At 35.4% G+C, this 19,944-nt stretch overlaps 1 protein-coding gene across 1 annotated transcript; it reads left to right on the forward strand.

Annotated features, from left to right (window-relative positions):
• The first annotated feature begins 2,988 nt into the window (after positions 1-2,988).
• Positions 2,989-13,808, forward strand: lurap1l (leucine rich adaptor protein 1 like). Its single transcript, XM_030162718.1, has 2 exons — positions 2,989-3,512; positions 13,165-13,808. The coding sequence occupies exons 1-2, from the start codon at positions 3,291-3,293 to the stop codon at positions 13,552-13,554; spliced, it is 612 nt and encodes a 203-aa protein (XP_030018578.1). The 5' UTR covers positions 2,989-3,290; the 3' UTR covers positions 13,555-13,808.
• Positions 13,809-19,944: the final 6,136 nt, after the last annotated feature.

The following is a 19,944-nucleotide window of genomic DNA, read 5'->3' on the forward strand; positions in this document are numbered from 1 at the left end:
GTGTTTATTTACTAATTCTATGCCTGTATTATTGATATATTGTTTATGATTATCCATTTGGAATATGCTCAGTTCTCTTAATGCACAGGTGTCAAACATGTGGCCCGGGGGCCAAATCTGGCCCGCCAAAGGGTCCAGTCTGCCCCCTGGGATGAATTTGTGAAATGCAAAAATTATACTGTAGATATTAATCATTATAGTTCAGGTTCCACAAACAGACCAATTTAATCTCCAGTGGGTCAGATCAGTAAAATACTATCATAATAACCTATAAATACTCACAACTCCACATTTTTCCCTTTGTACATATAAACATTTTCAGGCCATTTTACTGTATTTACACTAAAACAAACTAACATTTCACAAAAACACGAATAACCTGAACAAATATGAACATTTTGAAATGTCTGAAGTGTAATTTTAACAATATTCTGCCTGTTATTAAATGTTTTGTGTATTTGTAGATCCACTGTGATCTGTACGTTGTAATGTAAATGTCACAATGATAAAATGACATAATATTGTTAAAATTACACTTAGTTTTCTTAAGAACTTTCAGTTTGTTCATGTTATTCACATTGTTTTAAAGGATAGTTGGTAAATGTAATTGTTTTCATTATATAATTTTACTTTTTTTGCTTAAAAACACAGGTGTCAAACATGCGGCCCAGGGGCCAAATCCGGCCCGCCAAAGGGTCCAATCTGGCCCCTGGGATGAATTTGTGAAATGTAAAAAATTACGCTCAAGATAATAACAGTCAATTGTTTTACTTTAGGGCCCATATAAAGCCCTACTTTAGTCTAAAGTGGGTCAGATCAGTAAAACACTACCATAAAAACCTACAAATAATGACAATTCCAAATTTTTCCTCTGTTTTAGTGTAAAAAAGTGAAATTACATGAAAATGTATAAATTTACAAACTAGCCTTTCACAACAAATATGAAAAACTAGAAATGTGTGAAGAGAAGTTAGTGTAATTTTACTAATATTTTGCCAGTTACTAAAATATTTTGTAAATTTGCAGATCCATTGTGATCTGTAAGTTGTAATGCACATTTACAAATGATAAACAGGCAGAATAGAGTTAAAATTGCACTTATTTTTCTTAATAAATTTCAGTTTTTTCAGGGTTGTTCATGTTATTCACATTTTTAAAAGGACAGTTTATAGATGTAAATGTTTCCATAATGTAATTTTACTTTTTTCACTATAAACCACATTAAAATGTTTGGAGTTGGTATTATTTATATATTATTATGTTATTAACCCTCCGGTATCTGGGTGCGCCTTTTAGGCACACTTTGCATTTCGTTTTAAAAAACCTTATATTATTTTTCGCAATTTAAATAAGGTTAGAATTCAAAAGTTGTTCATTTTTTCATGATCTTTAAAATTCTGGCCACCAACTAAAATGTGCACATTGTAAACAAAAGAAAATTACCAGACTAGCATCTGTCTGCCAAGTGTGCCTAAAACGCACTATTTCTTCCATTTGATATGTATGATTAGGGCTGACCTGGATTTACAAAAATAAAATCAAATTAGAACAGAAAAATAAATCAATATATAACATTTAATAGTTTGATTTATAGGTGTGCATTTTACGCACACTTGATGACAGATGCTAGTATTTTTGAACATTTGACTGGGCGCCAAAAATAATACTGCAAATTAACCAGTGTTGCTGTTAATCATTGACATATGCCAGGATGCAAAAATCAAATAATATATGATCCACTTTTTATGTAGTATATTGAAAAAAAAAATTATTTTTTTGTTTTTTGCATGCAAAAAAATGGTTTGTTTACATTACAAACACAGCATTTAAAGGGTTAAAAAATGTGACAATTATTGAGTGTTTGGTATTTTTATTTACGGCTCAAGTTGATGAAATAATAAAAAAAAAAAATAATAAAAAAAGAGAAAAAGAATTAAAAACAAACTGTATGAATTTTTTTTTGGACATTATTCCACAAGTGTGCCAAAAGGGCACCCTTGGTGCTTAGTAAGGGCCTTGCTGGACAGGATACCGGAGGGTTAATTCACTGGTTTGACCCACTGCAAATCATAGTGGGAGGATGTGGCCCCTGAACGAAAATGAATTTGACACCCCTGCTCTAAAACATAGAGGAAAGTTTGGAGTTGCTATCTATCTATCTATCTATCTATCTATCTATCTATCTATCTATCTATCTATCTATCTATCTATCTATCTATCTATCTATCTATCTATCTATCCATCCATCCATCCATCCATCCATCCATCCATCCATCCATCCATCCATCCATTATTTCACTGGTCCGGCCCACTGCAGATCAAATTTGGTTTCATGTGGCCCCTGAACTAAAATGAGTTTGACACCCCTGCTCTAAAACATAGAGGAAAGTTTGGAGTTGTCATTTATTTATTTATTTGTTTGTTTGTTTGTTTGTTATTATTATTATTATTTCACTGGTCCGGCCCATTGCAGATCAAATTTGGCTTAACGTGGCCCCTGAACTAAAATGAGTTTGACACCCCTGCTCTAAAACATAGAGGAAAGTTTGGAGTTGTCATGTATATATGTATGTATGTATGTATGTATTTATTTATTTATTATTATTATTATTTTTTTTTTCACTGGTCCGGCCCACTGCAGATCAAATTTGGCTTAATGAACTAAACTGAACTAAAATGAGTTTGACACCCTTGGTGTAAAACATAGAGGAAAGTTTGGAGTTGTCATGTCTGTCTGTCTGTATGTATGTGTTTATTTATTTATTTTATTTATTAATTATTATTTCAGTGGTCTGGCCCACTGTAGATCACATTTGGCTTCATGTGGCCCCTGAACTAAAATGCCTTTGACACCCTTGTCCTGATGTGTATCCCTTTTAAAGTGTATAATACTAGTGTGCAGGAAAACACAAAAACAAAAATCCTTCTCCCAGTGGTGCGTCCTCACCTGTCCGGTGTCTGGTTTCAGAGGACGCTCCCTAGTGGGAGGGTCCACGGGGAGCACGTTGCGTTATAACTGTCTCACTACTGGTGGGACGCTCCAGTGGGAGGTGTGCGCACCGCGACAAAGTAGACCCACGGCGGAGTAGTTGTAGTTGAACACTTTGTCCTATGAGCCAACTGAATGAAACTACAAGCACAACCGATTTTCTACACCTTTTCCAACTGCATTTCCTCGGACTGAGACCAACCGTTTGCGCGCACAACCTTTTACGCATCTCCCCTTGACGCATGACCGGGAGCGTTTTCCTTCTAATTTCCTTTTTGCGCTCGTTCCAAATCCTAGAACCATGGACGAGGACAACAACGTCTTACCCGATTTGAAGGATTTAGAAACAAAGTTGGGTCGCAAAGTTCCGGATAGTCTCATTCGCTCACTTGTTGGAGGAAAACATCACGACAAACATGACAAGTCTGAGAAGAAGCCCCATTTGGTCAACTGCTCCTTTTGTGGCAACTCCACAGACTTGAAAAGACTGGAGAGCAAAATGCTATTTTTAAAACAAGAAATGGTGAGTAATCCTCTTCTTCTTGTATGCTCTAATTATCTTTGTGAACGTTAGGGAAAGACTCATAAATGAAACCATATGGCAGCTGAAGAATTGCTGTTGTCGCCTATTTGACGCACTCAGTCATTTTGTGTTTTCATAATAACTAGGCGTTGCTTCATTACTTTATTTTTCTGCAGCTCCTCTATTTAATAAACCCTTCTTTAATCCACTGCCAAACCGTCCCTGGTACACAGGAAATGCCTATTCCCTGATGGAAAACAGGTCTACGCATCAACATGTGGTTGTTAAATGCATCAGAATAAGCTGTGGTGTTTGCTCAGTGTCAGGAGGTGACACCACTTCACACCTGCGCACTTCAGACTTTTACGCACGAGTATTCTTCACTGCTTCTCTATTGTCATTGAAATAACTCCACTGGTGTCTGTGGAATGACTCTCACATGGCTCCTTTAAACACTTTCTATACCTGTTGGAGCTTTTGAGGCAGTGTTTGACCCAGAATCACCACAAAACCCCTTCCGTTCCAGAAGGTCAGCAGAGGTATTAGGATGCATGAACAGATGGTCAGGTTGACCGAGTTTCTGCAACTGTAGGAAGGTGGCACACAACACCAGAGGGTGGATGTGTGACTGGATGAATAATGGGTCAATAATGTAAAGGGCTTTTGGTGTCTTCAAAAGCCTATAGAAATCCAATTCATTATTATTATTATTATTATTATTATTATTATTAGTTATTATCATCATCATTATTATTACCTCCACCAAGGAGGTTATGTTTTTGCCAGGGTTTGTTTGTTTGTTTGATTGTTTGTCTGTCTGTTAGTGTGCAACATAACTCAAAAAGTTATGGACAGATTTTGATGAAATTTTCAGGGTTTGTTGGAAATGGGATAAACAAGAAATTACTAAATTTTGGTGGTGATCGGGGGTGGGGGGGCCCACGGGGGGGCCCATTTCCAACAAACCCTGAAAATTTCATCAAAATCTGTCCATAACTTTTTGAGTTACGTTGCACACTAACGGACAGACAAACAGACAGACAGACAAACAAACAAACAAACAAACAAACCCTGGCAAAAACATAACCTCCTTGACGTGGGGGGGCCCACGGGGGGGGGCACTGATCAGCCTTGGCGGAGGTCTGCGCTCTCCGAGTGCTTCTAGTTATTATTATTATTATTATTATTATTATTATTATTATTACCTCAAAAAGTTATGGACAGATTTTGATGAAATTTTCAGGGTTTGTTGGAAATGGGATAAGGAAGAAATGATTAAATTTTGGTGGTGATCGGGGGTGGGGGGGCCCACGGGGGGGCGCAGACCAGAAAATTTCATCAAAATCTGTCCATAACTTTTTGAGTTATGTTGCACACTAACGGACAGACAAACAGACAAACAAACAAACCCTGGCAAAAACATAACCTCCTTGGCGTGGGGGGGCCCACAGGGGGGGCCACTGATCAGCCTTGGCAGAGGTCTGCGCTCTCCGAGTGCTTCTAGTTATTATTATTATCATTGTTGTTATTGTTATTATTATTATTATTATTATTATTATTATTATTATTATTAACAGAACAAACAGTGGTTTTGGTATTTGTAGTTTTATATTCATATGTAAACTTGTGTCTGCTGCATATTATCTTTGTAAAAGCTTTTACAAAGATAAAAGGATTCTGTTTGGTTTCTGTAAATTGGCTTAGAGCACAGGTGTCAAACATGCGGCCCGGGGGCCAAAACCGGCTCACCAAAGGTTCCAATCCAGCCCACAGGATGAATTTGCAAAGTGCAAGTTCGGGCATCGAACTCAAAAATAATATCATAATAACCTATAAATAATGACAACACCATTTTTTTTGTCTTTGATTTAGTGCGAAAAAACATTAAATTATGAAAATATTTACATTAAGAAACTACCCTTTAACAATATAATGTGAATAACCTGAACAAATATGAACCTGAAATGTCTCAAGAAAATTAAGCGCAATTTTAACTATTTTCTGCCTGTTACTAAATGTTTTGTGCCTTTGTAGATCTCATATATAATACACATGTATAAATGATAAGTCGAGGCATAATATTGATAAAATTGCACTTATAGTTCTTAACAAATTTCATTTTTTTCAGGTTATTCACATCCTTTTTGTCTGGATAGTTTGTAAATGTAAAAATTGGCATAACTGAATGTTTTTTTTTGCACTCAAACCATTTGGAGTTGTCATTATTTATTGGCTATCATACTATTATTTTACAGGTCCGGCTCACTTCAGGTTAAATTGGACTGAATGTGGCCCCGAAGAAAATGAGTTTGACACCCCTGGCTTAGAGTCTGGTTTTGACCAACTCTATATATAAAGTGTCATGAGATAAATTTTTTGTTGTGATCTGGCGCTATATAAATAAAATCTGATTGATTGAGTGATTTGATTGGTTTTCCCCTGTAAGTTGCTTTGGAAAAAAAGCGTCTGCCAAATGCATAAACATAAAAGCACCAAGATGGTTGATTCTAATCGAGCTTTTCTCACATTTTAGAGCAGGGTCGCCTGAAATTTCTAGTAATTGATAAAAAAGATGGTGCACAGGTTTGGTAGGTGCTGTGTGCCCTCCATAAAAGCCATCTAAACCAGGGGTGTCAAACTCATTTTAGTTCAGGGGTCCACATTCAGCTAAATTTGATCTGAAGTGGGCCGGACCAGTAAAATAATAACCGAATAATATATAAATAATAGGGATGTCCGATATTGGTTTTTTTGCCAAAAACCGATATGCCGATATTGTCCAACGCTTAATTTCCGATTCCGATATCTACCGATACCGCTGCCGATATATGTGGGATATTAACCCTTTCATGCATGAATTATGAGAACCTTAGTCAAGATTTTTTTTTCTGGAGTATTTTTATTCCTCTTAAGGCATGAAAAAACAAAGCGATTGAAATTTTTTATGAACCTATTTTTCCTGGAATTACAAAAAGGTCCACTCAGCTGGACACCAAGCGTTTGATTTTTGATGCAAAGATCATCAGAAAGTGATACACTATGTGAAAACTATGAAATAAAAAAGTTTTCATTCAACTTATCTGATATTTTCTCACATTTTAACACATACTAATACTAGTTATTACTAACTTCATGGAGATAATATGCAAAAAAAAAAAAAAAAAAACTTAAGAAAAGTTATCAATTGATTTAAAACATGTTACTGCAGATCAGGTTTATCCAGAACAGCAAAGTTACAGTAATGGTATGAATTACAGTGAATGGGATGGTGCATAAGTGTCCACTGTGGTGGCTAATATGCAACTAAAACAACAAAACCCATGAATATGCAAAAGGACAGTTGTAGAATAGATGTCCACTGTAGTGACCACTATGCATGAAAGGGTTAAACTAATTTTAGGTAACATCACATATCTCCTGTCATGGAATTAACACATCATGCCTAATTTTATTGTGATGCCCCATTGGATGCATTCTCAAATGCAACAAGGCTTTCAAAATGTAAACGCTGTCTGTGCAAAGAATACATACTTCAACTTAAGTTGTAGAAAAAATGCCATATTTATTTATTTTCTCTCCCTCCCTCCATGAGTCTATTACAGTGTGGCAACTCTACTGTACAATTTTAATAAACTGCACATTTCTTTCAGCTACAAACAATGCTTCATTTACGCGTCAATAAATGCCGGCGAAATCAAGGCATTATTTTATCGGTTTTAATGATAGGCAAACAAACCGATAACGAAATTCACCGATATTACATTTTTACGCCAATATCGGGCCGATAATATCAGTGGGCCAATATTATAGGACATCCCTAATAAATAATGTCAACTCCAAACTTTTCTCTATGTTTTAGAGCGAAAAAAGTAAATTTACAATATGAAAAGGTTTACATCTACAAACTATCTTTTCAAAAGATGTGAATAACATGAACAAACTGAAAAAATAAGTGTAATTTTAACAATAGTTTGCTTCAGTTTATCATTTACACATGTACATTATAACTTACAGATCACAGTGGATCTACTAATACACAAAACATTTAATAACAGGCAGAATATTGTTAAAATTGTTCTTATGTCTCTTAAGACATTTCAGGTTATTCACATTTTTTATTTTTTGCAAAATTATACTTTGTTTTAGTGTAAATACATGAAGATATTTACATTTACAAAGAGAAACATTTGGAGTTGTCATTATTTTTATTTATATGTTATTATGATAGTATTTGACTGGTCTGGCCCACTTGAGATTGAATTGGTCTGAATGTGGAACGTGAACTAAAAGGATCGTTAACATCTTCAGTATAATTTTTGCATTTCACAAATTCATCCCAAGGGCCAAACTGGACCCTTTGGTAGGCCGGATTTGGCCCCCGAGCCACATGTTTGACACCTGTGATCTAAACGATCTCCACCAGGCTGGTTTTTAGTATTTTATGTGTCAACAATACTAATTTTGTGAACAAGAAACATTGGATGAAGGAAAGCCAAGCCTGTGACCATCAGTAGATCGTCCTCACTGTGTTGTTCTGTATGTTTTTATGATATTTTGCGTTTTTGTCAACTGTATTTCCTGTCACCTGCCTAGGGACTACAGATGGAAATTAGCACTGCTGCGACAATCTGGCATAATTACAGCTGCAATTGTTGTAGATATTCATGAATATACACTGTTGCTAATAAATAAATAAATAAACTTACTAATAAAAATTATATGTTGAGTTGAGAGACAATCCCAATCCATAAAAGACATGACAAACTGAGCCTGACACTGAAGCACTGTGGTTCTGTTTATCTGTCAAATGTTCATTGTGGTCGGTTTCAGATGCTGCAGCTCTTTCATAATTCATAGTTTGAGTTCTTGTTTGTTCAGTATTAATTGTCAGCCTTGTAAATCCAAGCTGGACTGACTGTACATATCCTGACCAAGGAAAATCAAATTCTCACTTCGTGCGGTAATCTACACCTGGCTTTTCTGCCTCCGTCCATAATAATATACATTATATAGCCTAAATGTCATCTAAAATGTATTAGCAATCTATTATGGGATCAAAAACAAATTAATTTTAGCAAAAAATTCTGGAGTCAGAAGGAAATTTGTGATGTCAAAATGGGGTCACGAGCCAAAAAAGGTTGGGAACCACTAATTTAGAGCCATATAATATGAAAAACACATCCATCCTGGGAACTAGTTTGGATTATTAGCCTGTTATTGTCAGGTTTAGTCATCTCTGTTGGGGTTATTTCAGGCTTGTCTGTTTTTGCGGATGCCTTCACAGCTTAATCACTAATCCAATCAGACTGCTATGTTTTGGTCTGGACTAGTCTGTTGCACACACACTTGAAAGTATTGCATTATTTTGTTATTGATCTATTCCAGAGGCTATCCAGTGATGCAGAAACAGAACAGCTCATGCACCGACCCATTCGTCTGCAAAACAAAGCATGTCATGATACGTTCCAGCTCAGAAAATGACGCGCTAATTTTGTTTCCTAAATTCATTTTGTGATACCGACCCGCTGGTGCCGTCTCAGTAACACGAGGTAGCTGTTTGGACTAATACGCCTCCGTGACTGCATGTGCTCTGCGTCCATGTGTGCATAAAGCAGGCGGTGATACTGGCAAAACAAACACACCGGCAGCAGTGTGTGAGCTAAATGAGGCCTGGCTGCAAATCCACTCCGAAGCACAGACTGTTTGGTCGAGCCAGCTGTCTGGAACACTGTGTCATCCCCGTCCACCTTCATCAGTCTGTCATGCATTCTGACAAGCTGATCGCAGCTGTCCGCGTCCCATTTTCACCCACTTTCTTGATGCGGGGGAATCCCTCTTGAATGACCCCACATCCACAGTCAATAGCACGGTTGTTGAAGGGAGTTCAATCAATGGCTGCACTGTGTATTATTGCAGACGTATCATTCAAAATCCTGGATGCAAACTGTTTCCTGACTGCACTGCTGCAAGAATAATACAACTTCCTGTTCCAGTGCCCCATACTGTAATTAAGTCCACAAGAAAGCCTTATAGTCAGCACAGAATGACCCATAGTCTTCTGGGCTAGAGTAAAAAAAAAGTGCTGACAGTTGTCGAGGAATAAGCTCTGTAAAGTATCTGATACTTGGAATCATGTCGTATTATCTTCATCCAGTTCTAGAAATATAATATGCAGTATTTGTAGGATAATCCAAAAATGACTGTGCATATGTTATATATTCTACTTTGATTATATGAGTTCTGTATATGGGTGCTTCTATGAAACTGGGTTTATTTTGGTATCTCGCACTTTCCAGCTTTTTAGACCAAATAATAAAAGAGAAATTTACACATATTTACCCCCAAGATGTACCTAATGATGACCTGAGATAAATAAAAAAAAAAAATTCTACTCTAGCTCTGAGCCATCCCAAAATGAATGAATTTTTAATAAAATATTGGAGCCAAAAATAGGACATGAAAAGCTACCCAAGTGTCAGTGCATTAGATCTGGAAAACATGACTGTAAATGGTCTTATATACCGCTATAAATAAAGACACTGTGTTAAATTGGTCGATCCTACTGGTTTTTCCAATCCAGACATGTGGGTTTTTCATGAATAGGCAGTCTCATTCAAGGTTTTGCATGTAACCCATCGTGTCCACACGCGTTACATGCAGAACCAGCCCATTTAAACACAAATAAATTGCAAGTGATTTTGCAACAGCGGTCATTTTTGTGCAACACTCTGCCTTGCATAATTAGTTTGATTCCTAAAACGTACCTGTGAGTGAATAAAAAGATATTTTTGTGTCCTTCTTTTTTTTTTTTTTTTACCGTGTTACATGCGGATTCTTATTAAAAAAAAAAAAAAAACAATATAAAAATGTGTTTAATCTGAAAAATAGTTTCTCTTTTATATCGGCAAATATTTATTTTTAAAATACACCCAAAATGCTTCCAAAGTTGCTTCATACCATTAGTATACATCTGGTTTGAGTTTATAGCCCCTCTGTCCTGTTTTTAGGGACCGTTTTCTGTTTTCCTGTTCAGTTAGAAGCTTATTTCATTGACTGTTAAAGGAAAAACATGAATTATTATGGATTAGTGGGTGTAAATCATATAGGAACAAACTCACACTTAGTAACACAGCTGTATTTTGGCCACAGTACGTACTTTATATTTATATTTATACTATTCATTTGCCATTTTACAACACAGTGCTCCAGAAAAGAGCAAAATGTTGATATATTTCAGAATTAATCCGATTTACCATAATGTATAACCATTAGGGACTAAACTAGCATAGCATCCACCATTTGTTAAGTCATCCCAGCTATTTGTTTGTTTTTAACTTTACATTTACATTATAAAATTATATTTACATACAGTGACTTCTTCATTTCATCTGTAGTGATGGTGAAAACAACAACTCCCATGATTCCACACTGCTTCACAATATCATCATGCTTTACAGATCAGAAGTCCCCTCCTGTCCAGTTGTGCCCCATGTGTCTATTTTATAGAAAAAAAATAAAAAGAATCTATCAGTAAATGGCAAAAGACAAGTTGTTTTTTGCTTTGCTTTATAAAAAAAAAAAAAAAAAAATCCTGTTTGTATTATGCATCATTTACGCAAATGTGTGTCAGTTTACATGTCTAGAAAGTCAGAGATGGATGTAAATCTAACCCTAATCTTAATACCTGAAGGTCTTTACAGCTTCACCTTAATCAGACATGTATATTTTCAATTGTTTCGATACTTTTTCACCTTAATCTTAAAGTTTCAGCTGAAATATACCAATGTAGCCACCATTTTGGAATTGGTATTGTGTATAATAAATGCAGTCCATTGAGTTGTTTAACACAAAACCACATTATTTTTTTACTGGGTATCCCACAAACAGTGACTTTACTGGGTCATAAAGTTATTTTTTATATTGACAGAGATCATGGGTGTAAATGGTGACACAATGGTGATTCAAATGTCATGAAAAATGGTCTCTTTCCATTAACTGCTGTCCATATTTTTCTGGTGTTATGTCCAATGTGGCGCAGTGGAAGGGGCGGGACATGGGCTTTTTATTGTTTTAATTTATGGCGATATTAATTGCGTATTGTCTTTTTATTAAAGGGGTCATATTTTGCTAAACCCACTTTTATTAGTCTTTGGTTCATTTATTTGTGTATTTGTTGATTGTAATAGTTCATAAAGTTTGAATTTGAACCCTCCAGGTGCTGCAAAGCTATCTTTATATTCATTTTGGCAAAAATCGAATGGATTTCTACAACCTGTTTTAATTCCTGCTTAATTTGTTTCGTCTTTAACTAGTTATGTCTCGACATTTGCACATGTAAGGTCAAGACTTCTGATGAACATTTCCTCGAGTACGTAGCAGTGGTTGTAGTAAAAACTGAAAATATGTCCAAACTTTGAGCCGATTACCTAAATGATACCTAAATGCAGCAAAGCCCACAACCTGGAGGGGATGGGGCCTGAAGTGGCTCATTTGCATTTAAAGGGCCAGCGCTCAAAACCACCTTTCTGGTGTCATTACTCAGAAATAGTGTTGAAGATGGACCTGTGGAGTTGAATTAATGAAGAATTCAGACCCAAGCAGAGCATTTACAGTTTAAGTAGACCACAGGGAAATGTTTTAAAATGCATAATTCCATTTAAAAAAAAGCAGAATATCACTCCTTTAACCCTCTGGTATCCGGGTGCGCCTTTTATGCACACTTTGCACTTCGTTTTAAAAAACTTCATATTATTTTTCACAATTTAAATAAGGTTAGAATTCAAAAGTTGTTCATTTTTGCATGATCTTTAAAATTCTGGCCACCAACTAAAATGTGCACATTGTAAACAAAAGAAAATTTCCAGACTAGCATCTGTCTCCCAAGTGTGCCTAAAACGCACTATTTCTTCTATTTGATATGTATGATTAGGGCTGAGCTTGATTTACAAAACAAAATCAAATTAGAGCAAAAAAATAAATCAATATATAATATTTAATAGTTTGATTTATAAGTGTGCATTTTACACACACTTGGTGACAGATGCTAGTATTTTTGAACATTTGACCTAGCGCCAAAAATAATAATACAAATTAACCAATGCTGGAGTTAATCATTGACATATGCCAGGATGAAAAAATTAAATAATATGTGATCCACTTTTTATGTAGTATATTGAAAAAAAAAAAAACAACATATTTTTTTTGTTTTTTGCATCCAAAAAATGGTTTGTTTACATTACAAACACAGGTTAAAAAATGTGACAATTATTGAGTATTTGGTATTTTTATTTATGGCTCAAGTTGATGAAATAGAAAAAAAAAGTGTAAAAGAATTAAAAACAAACTGTTTGATTTTTTTTTTTTTTTTGACATTATTCATTATTAGTGTGCGAAAAAGGCACACTTGGTGCTTAGTAAGGGCCTTGCTGGATGGGATACCAGAGGGTTAAAGATTGTTTTCAGGTCAAGAGCTAGCTCTGAATGCTAGCACTAGCTTACTCCAATCAGTTGTTCTTTCCTCATCCATTCAGACACAGAAGATGCTTCTGCTTTTGTTCTCTGCTTCCTTTCATTCTACATATGACTGGCAGCTGCATTCACTGCTGGAGTCCTATGATCTAACCTGTATGCTTTTTTTTTTTTTAACTCCCAGGCACATCTGCGAGCCATTGATGTGAAGCTGATGCAGCAGCTCATGTCAATCAATGAAGGCATTGAGTCCATCCGCTGGATGATAGAGGACAAAGGAGGCGTTGCGAGCCAAGAGGGCAGTCTGTCAGGCAGCCTGTACAGCCTGTCCGACAGCCAGGACGGTAACTCACTGAGAGGCAGCTTCAACAGCTTGAATGACGGTAACAGCGACGGGCTGGACGGTCTGTCTGTGGGCAGTTACCTGGACACGCTAGCGGAGGACATCCCCGATGACCCGTCGCCCACGGACCTCGACTGTTTTGTGGATAAAACTGTAATCGACAGCGACAGATTTAGCAAATCCCCGCTGAAACTCAGGGTGGAATCAGACGAGTACTACTGCTTTGGATAATGTCAATGAGCCCAAAAAAACGGTGGTTACAGAGACTACTGAGATTAGTGAAGAAAGATTTCAAATGTCACGTTTTCACCACATGCTTTACATTTTCCACTTTTTTTTTTTTTTTTTTCCAGTTACAGTCCAGTGGCTGATGAGACCCATGAAACGGCATGGGTTTGCATTTGACCTTGAAACTGCAATGTTGTGGATTTTATGGCTTTAATACACGTCACTGAACCAACACTTAATGTTCCACTCAACCAAAGTGAAAACTAATAATCCTATGTCTTAAATTTTTGTCCTGCAGGTTAATTCAGCTATAAAAGGCTTGTTATACATAAGTTCTGTATTTATTATGAAGTCTTTAGCCGCTTAAATACCTCAGCAACTTTTTTTTTTTTTTTTTTTTCCACAGCCTTGAGTTATTGAAGGGGGTGAATGAAAAGCTCCTGCTGAGGTGCAGAGCAGCTTTTCCTTCTTTATCTGTGGAAAATTCAGCTTGGACTTTGTATCAGGTCAACCACAATCAGCTGATCTAAGTAAAAGAGTAGATTAGGGTTTAGAAGCCATTTGGAAAATTGGACTTTTTCATGCTGAGTGATTGAAGAGGTTTTAAAGTGGTTTGTGTAAGTGTTATAACAAGTGCAATTTGCTTCCATGCCAAATTTTCAGCACCACCTACTGCTAAATGTTATCCTTTTATAATGATTTTTTATCTAGATACTTTGACTGATGGACGTTCGTGAGCTCGGCCCCACTCACGAACGGTAGAATTTCATAGTCTTACAAACAAGAGATTAGTTGCACATTGAAAGTACAGACGCTTGACTAAAACGAAAGCAGTTTGATTGTCTAATACAGGGGTGTCAAACTCATTTTAGTTCAGGGGCCATATTCAGCTAAATTTGATCTGCAGTGGGCCGGACCAGAAAAATAATAACAGAATAACCTATAAATAATGACAACTCCAAATTTTTGTCTTTGTTTTAGTGTAAAAAAAAAACCCCATTAAATTATGAAAATACTTACTTGTATAAACTATCCAAAAAAAAAAAAAACTGAAAAAAATGAAATTTAAATTAAAAAACGTAAGAAAATTTAGTGCAATTTTAACAATATTATTCCTCAGCTTATCATTTCTACATGTGCATTATGGATCAGATCTACAAAGACACTAAACACTGAGGAAAAGGCAGAAAAACTGTTAAAATTGTGCTTAATTTTCTTTAGACATTTCAGGTTCATATTTTTTCAGGTTATTCACATTTTAGTGTTACAGAATAGTTTTTAAATATAAATATTTTCATAATTTAATGTTATTTTTTGCACTAAAACAAAGAAATTTTTTTTTGTCAATTTTAGAATATGGATATTTTAGATTTATTTAGAATATGGAATTTTCTAGAATATTATTCTAGAAAATGGCTTCATTGAAGATTTTTTTGGTTAATTGAAGATTTTTTTTGGCTTAATTCAAGATTTCTTTTTTTACTTAATTGAAGATTTTTTTGACTTCATTCAAGATTTTTTGCTAAATTTGAGAATTTTTTTTTGCTTAATTCAAGATTTTTTTTTGCTTATTTGAAGATATTTTTTGGCTTAATTCAAGATTTATTTATGTACCTGAAGATTTTTTTTGGGCTTAATTCAAGCAAATTTTTTTTTGCTTAATTCAATTCAAGACTGGAATTTTTGCACTTGGCAAAAACATCCCAGGGGCCGAACTGGACCCTTTGGCGGGCCGCATTTGGCCCCTGGGCCGCATGTTTGACACCCCTGATATAATAGATAATATTGGCCTGAGGCAAAAACCCGTTAATAGCAGATGGGAGATTTGTCGATGGCGGGCGTATGTGAAACATATGTCTGCTTCGTGGGCACATTGAAAAGCTAATTCTGTTTTCACAAAGCTTTAATGAGCGCTATACATTGATGTGTGTAAATGTGTTGTTTTAGCTTTATTCTTAATTCAGTTTGTATGATATTTGTATTTTTCAATGCCTGCTTTTGTAAAAAACAAAAAAACTGTTTGATTGCTGGTAATTTTGTTGTGGAAATGAAATAATATATGTTGATCATTTTGTCGCTCGAATTGTGTCTTTTATGCCGTCTCAAATTTTTAGTTAATTTTAGAATTGGAAAAAGTGTTGCCAACGTCTTCAGTGAAGTTTAATGAGATGGAAAGCGTCCATGATAGTCTTTTCCATTTCTGACAAATTGAAGTAAAGTAAAGAATAATGTCTTCATAATGAAGTAGGACTTTGTGGTTCCCAGTTAAATGTGGCATAGGCAGTTGCTGTTACGTTCTCTGCATGCCACATTTCTTTGAGAAAACACAAAAGCAGGAGGATTTAGCAAATCAACACGTTATCTGGCCATATGGGGTTTTATTTGGCTTATCTTAGTTTTAACACTGATGAGGATTTATGGCACCAAGTATCTGTCATTAACTTCATTTGTAAATAACACCAGTTAACCCATAAAGACCCAAACAACCTCCACCAACCAAAACCATCTACTTATCAAATACTTATCATATACTTATCAACTAATTCTATCAATCCATGTAAATAACTGGTGAAAATACAGTTTGTCATCTTTTCATGGTCATCAGATATGACCCATTTGGACGTTCAGAGGCTCTGTAGTTACCGTGGAAACAACTACAACATCGATTCACCAGTAAAACCCATGGAGTTTGATCAATGACAGCTGGTGGACATACTGGGTTTATGTTCAGTTAAAGGGCTCATATTTTGCTAAACCCACTTTTATTAGTCTTTGGTTCATTTATTTGTGTATTTGGACCCTAATAGTTCAATAAGTTTGAATTTGAACCCTGCAGGTGCTGCAAAGCTATCTTTATATTCATTTTGGCAAAAATCGAGTGGATTTCTACAACCTGTTTTAATTCCTTTTTAACCCTTTCATGCACAGTGGTCACTACAGTGGACAGCTATTCTCCAGCTGTTCTCTTGTATATTCATGGATTTTGTTGTTTTAGTTCCATATCAGCCGACACATTGGGCGCTCATGCATTATCCCATACACTGCAATTGATACCATTACTGTAACTTTGCTATTCTTGATAAAATTGATCTGCAGTAACATGTTTGAGTGTAAAGTTGCTTATTATTTTTATTAGACTGTAATTAACAACAAAAAGTTTTTGTTTGTTTTTTGTTTTTTTTCACATTATCTCCATGAAGTGGGTAATGACCGGTATAAGGGTATGTTAAAATGTGACAAAACATCAGATTAGCAGCATGAAAAATGTTTGTATTTCATAGTTTTCACACAGCATATTAGTAAATACATGTTTCTTTGCTTCAAAAATTGAACGCATGGTGTCCAGCTGAGTGGACTTTTTTGCAACTCCATGAAAAATAGATCCATAAAAGAAAATTTCAAACGCATTGGTTTTTTTTTGTTTTTTTTAATCCAATCCAATCCAACTTTATTTGGAAAGCACAGTGGATTAAAGTACTGTAGAGAAAAATAAATAAAAACCAAAATAACAGAGTAAAATACAAGAATAGATTAAAAGACATAGAACAACTGTAAATCAAATAAAATAAAATAAACTAGATAAAAATACAGAAGAATAGATAAAACCTACATAAAAGAATAAAACACAAGAATAGATTAAAAACATAAAAAAAGCAGTCAAATTAATGCCAAATTTAAGAGGAACAAAAACACTCAGTATAAAAAAAATCTTGATTAAGGTTCTCATAATTCATGCATGAAAGGGTTCATTTGTTACATTTTATAACTAGTTACATCACGACATTTGCACATATATAGCAGCAGTGGTTGTAGTCCGCACTGAAAATATGTCCAAACTTCGAGCCAATTAACTAAAATGTTCAGTTGTTGGTTGTATTAATGAACACAAGTCACTGAATGGGACAGAGAAGCACGATCAACAACCTGGGGGGGTGTGGCGTGAAGTGGTTCATTTGCATTTAAAGGGCCAGCGCTCAAAACCACCTTTCTGGTGTCATTACTCAGAAATAGGGTTGAAGATGGACCTGTGGAGTTGAATTAATGAAGAATTCAGACCCAAGTATAGCATTTACAGTTTATGTAGACCACAGGGAAATGTTTTAAAATGCATAATTCTATTTAAAAAAGCAGAATATCACTCCTTTGATGACTTATTTTGGTGAAAAAGTCACTTTTTCTTCAGTTTTCTCTGTTTCTGATATAGTAACCCTCAACTTTCATCTGAGCTTTAACAAACATCTACATGATCAGTGAATTAAATCTAGGTAAATACAGGATGTACACTGAAAAAACGTAAAAGACAGAGAATAATATTATCATAAACAGGGTGGTCCAATAATTTGAGAAAAAAATAAATTCAATGAAAGAAGTCTAGGCACCTTCCCAAATTGTTCCAAATGTCACTTTATTTTGTTTTGCAAGTTTTAGGTTGATATATTCAGTGAATGGCAGTGCTCAAGATAGGTCAACCTCACAATGTATTTTCGATATTGTCATATTTTGATTTAAAAAAAATCACAATTTTAGAGAACTTCTTTTCTCTCAGATGATTAACTAAGAGCGTCAATCTGACTCAAACTACATTAAATAACCATTTGCTAAGTTGTATTATCCAAAACAAAAAAGGAAACAATTAAAATGACAGGCATGTCGGATGGATTTGCTCTCCTTCAAATGGTGGTGGAAACGCTGCAATACTTGCTTTACAGTTGGTAATTGTTTGTATCTTGTAATAGTCTCTCTGTCAGCATAGCCAATCAAATAAATTTCATTAGTTTGTTGTGTGGATGCCATAGTGAATGATCTAAAGACAAGAACTGTGGAGAAGATGAGGTAGGATGGTGAGAGGAAAGATGACATCTTGAGCACTGCCTTCTTTTCACCCTATCACTTAGAAATTTTGCATAGATACACATTTCGCTGAAACAAACAAATTGAGAAGGTGCCTTGGTTACTACAATGAAGTTGGATTTTCTGAACCACACTAATAATAAATGGTCATAAATCACTTCAGAAAGGTTAAATAGAGAGAAATTCAATTGGGAACTGCCTCAAAAGTCACACTGGGTCTTTATGGATTAAAAAATAGTAGTGGAAGTGAAATGCCAAAGCGTTCAGAATAGTCTGTTGTAGGGCTGTGCAATTAATCGAAATTCAATTACGATTTTGATTATTATACGCAACGATTACAAAAATTATGTAATCAAGAAAAAACAATTATTAATTTTGAGTTGTTTAATTCACGCGCACGCAAGCTACCATGAGCTGCCCTGCCCCGCCCCCCTCGAAGCTACCGCTGCCTGCTAGCCGGCAGGTCCACCCCAAGAGGAAAGTTGTACCTAGCGGTCTGGAAAAATGGCAAGAGAATCACAGCAGAAGTGCTTGGTAAACAAAAAAGGCAAGTCAAATTCAATTGTATGGAATCACTTTGGGTTTGATGAAGAAGACGAAGAGCAAAAACACATCATGTGCAAAAAGTGTTTCGTAGTTGTGTCCGCACCGACCGCTAACACAACAAACCTTTTTAACCATCTAAAGTTTAACCACCGCCACCTTTATCATAATCTTATGAAAAACTAAAACACAAAAACAACTTCGTCCACAATGCAATCTTCAGTTTCCGAATCTCTTTACACTGCAACTCCCATAATAACCTAACCCGAACCCGTATAACCCTAACGTGCGTATTCTGTAGATGGCTGATGTATACAGAAGGCCTGAACTGAAACCTCACGGCACGCCACTGAATTTACTATGTTTCATACTACATTGAACATACTTGAATTTATAATTTGCACTTTACGTGAGTTTTTTTTTATTGCTACAGTTCTATGGCAAGTCTATAGCAGTTTAATTCCAGTGCACTATTTGTTTACAAAAGGAAACATACTTGAATTTACAGTACACTTATTTGCATTCAAAGATTTTTTTTGTTTCGTACAAAAGTGAACATACTTTGTTTTAGTGGTTAAAAGCTTTATTTATGTTTAAGGAGTATATTTACATTGTTTTGCAAGAAAAAAATAAACAACTTTAAGGTTAACAAATAATCGTTTTTAATAATCGTGATTTCAATTATTGCTAAAATAATTGTGATTATTTTTTTTTCTATAATCGAGCAGCCCTAGTCTGTTGTTATTTTAATGTTTATACATCTCACTGGCTTCTTATCTTTCATGTGATAATTGAAGTTCCAGACGGAGTATACAGGGAAAGTCAATTACAGGAAAGATGAGAAGCGTGGCCTCTTTGGTTTGCAAATGAAATGTCCAGCCATGGGGCACAGGACTTCAGACCATCATACACACCCAGTCCATGACTCTGGAAAGGCTGCCATTTCACATTAGCCTTAAATATTTCACTTTGTTTATCGAGCCGTCTCTCCTTAGCTTG

The sequence above is a fragment of the Sphaeramia orbicularis genome, chromosome 18, assembly GCF_902148855.1.
Source record: "Sphaeramia orbicularis chromosome 18, fSphaOr1.1, whole genome shotgun sequence".
In the NCBI taxonomy this organism is placed as follows: domain Eukaryota; kingdom Metazoa; phylum Chordata; class Actinopteri; order Kurtiformes; family Apogonidae; genus Sphaeramia; species Sphaeramia orbicularis.

What these genes read in the sequence shown, in the direction of transcription:
- lurap1l (XM_030162718.1), top strand. Translation starts at nt 3,291, where the DNA reads ATGGACGAGGACAACAACGTCTTACCCGATTTGAAGGATTTAGAAACA. An exon ending in TATTTTTAAAACAAGAAATG is followed by an intron (nt 3,513 to 13,164) that starts GTGAGTAATCCT and finishes TTTAACTCCCAG; the next exon opens with GCACATCTGCGAGCCATTGA.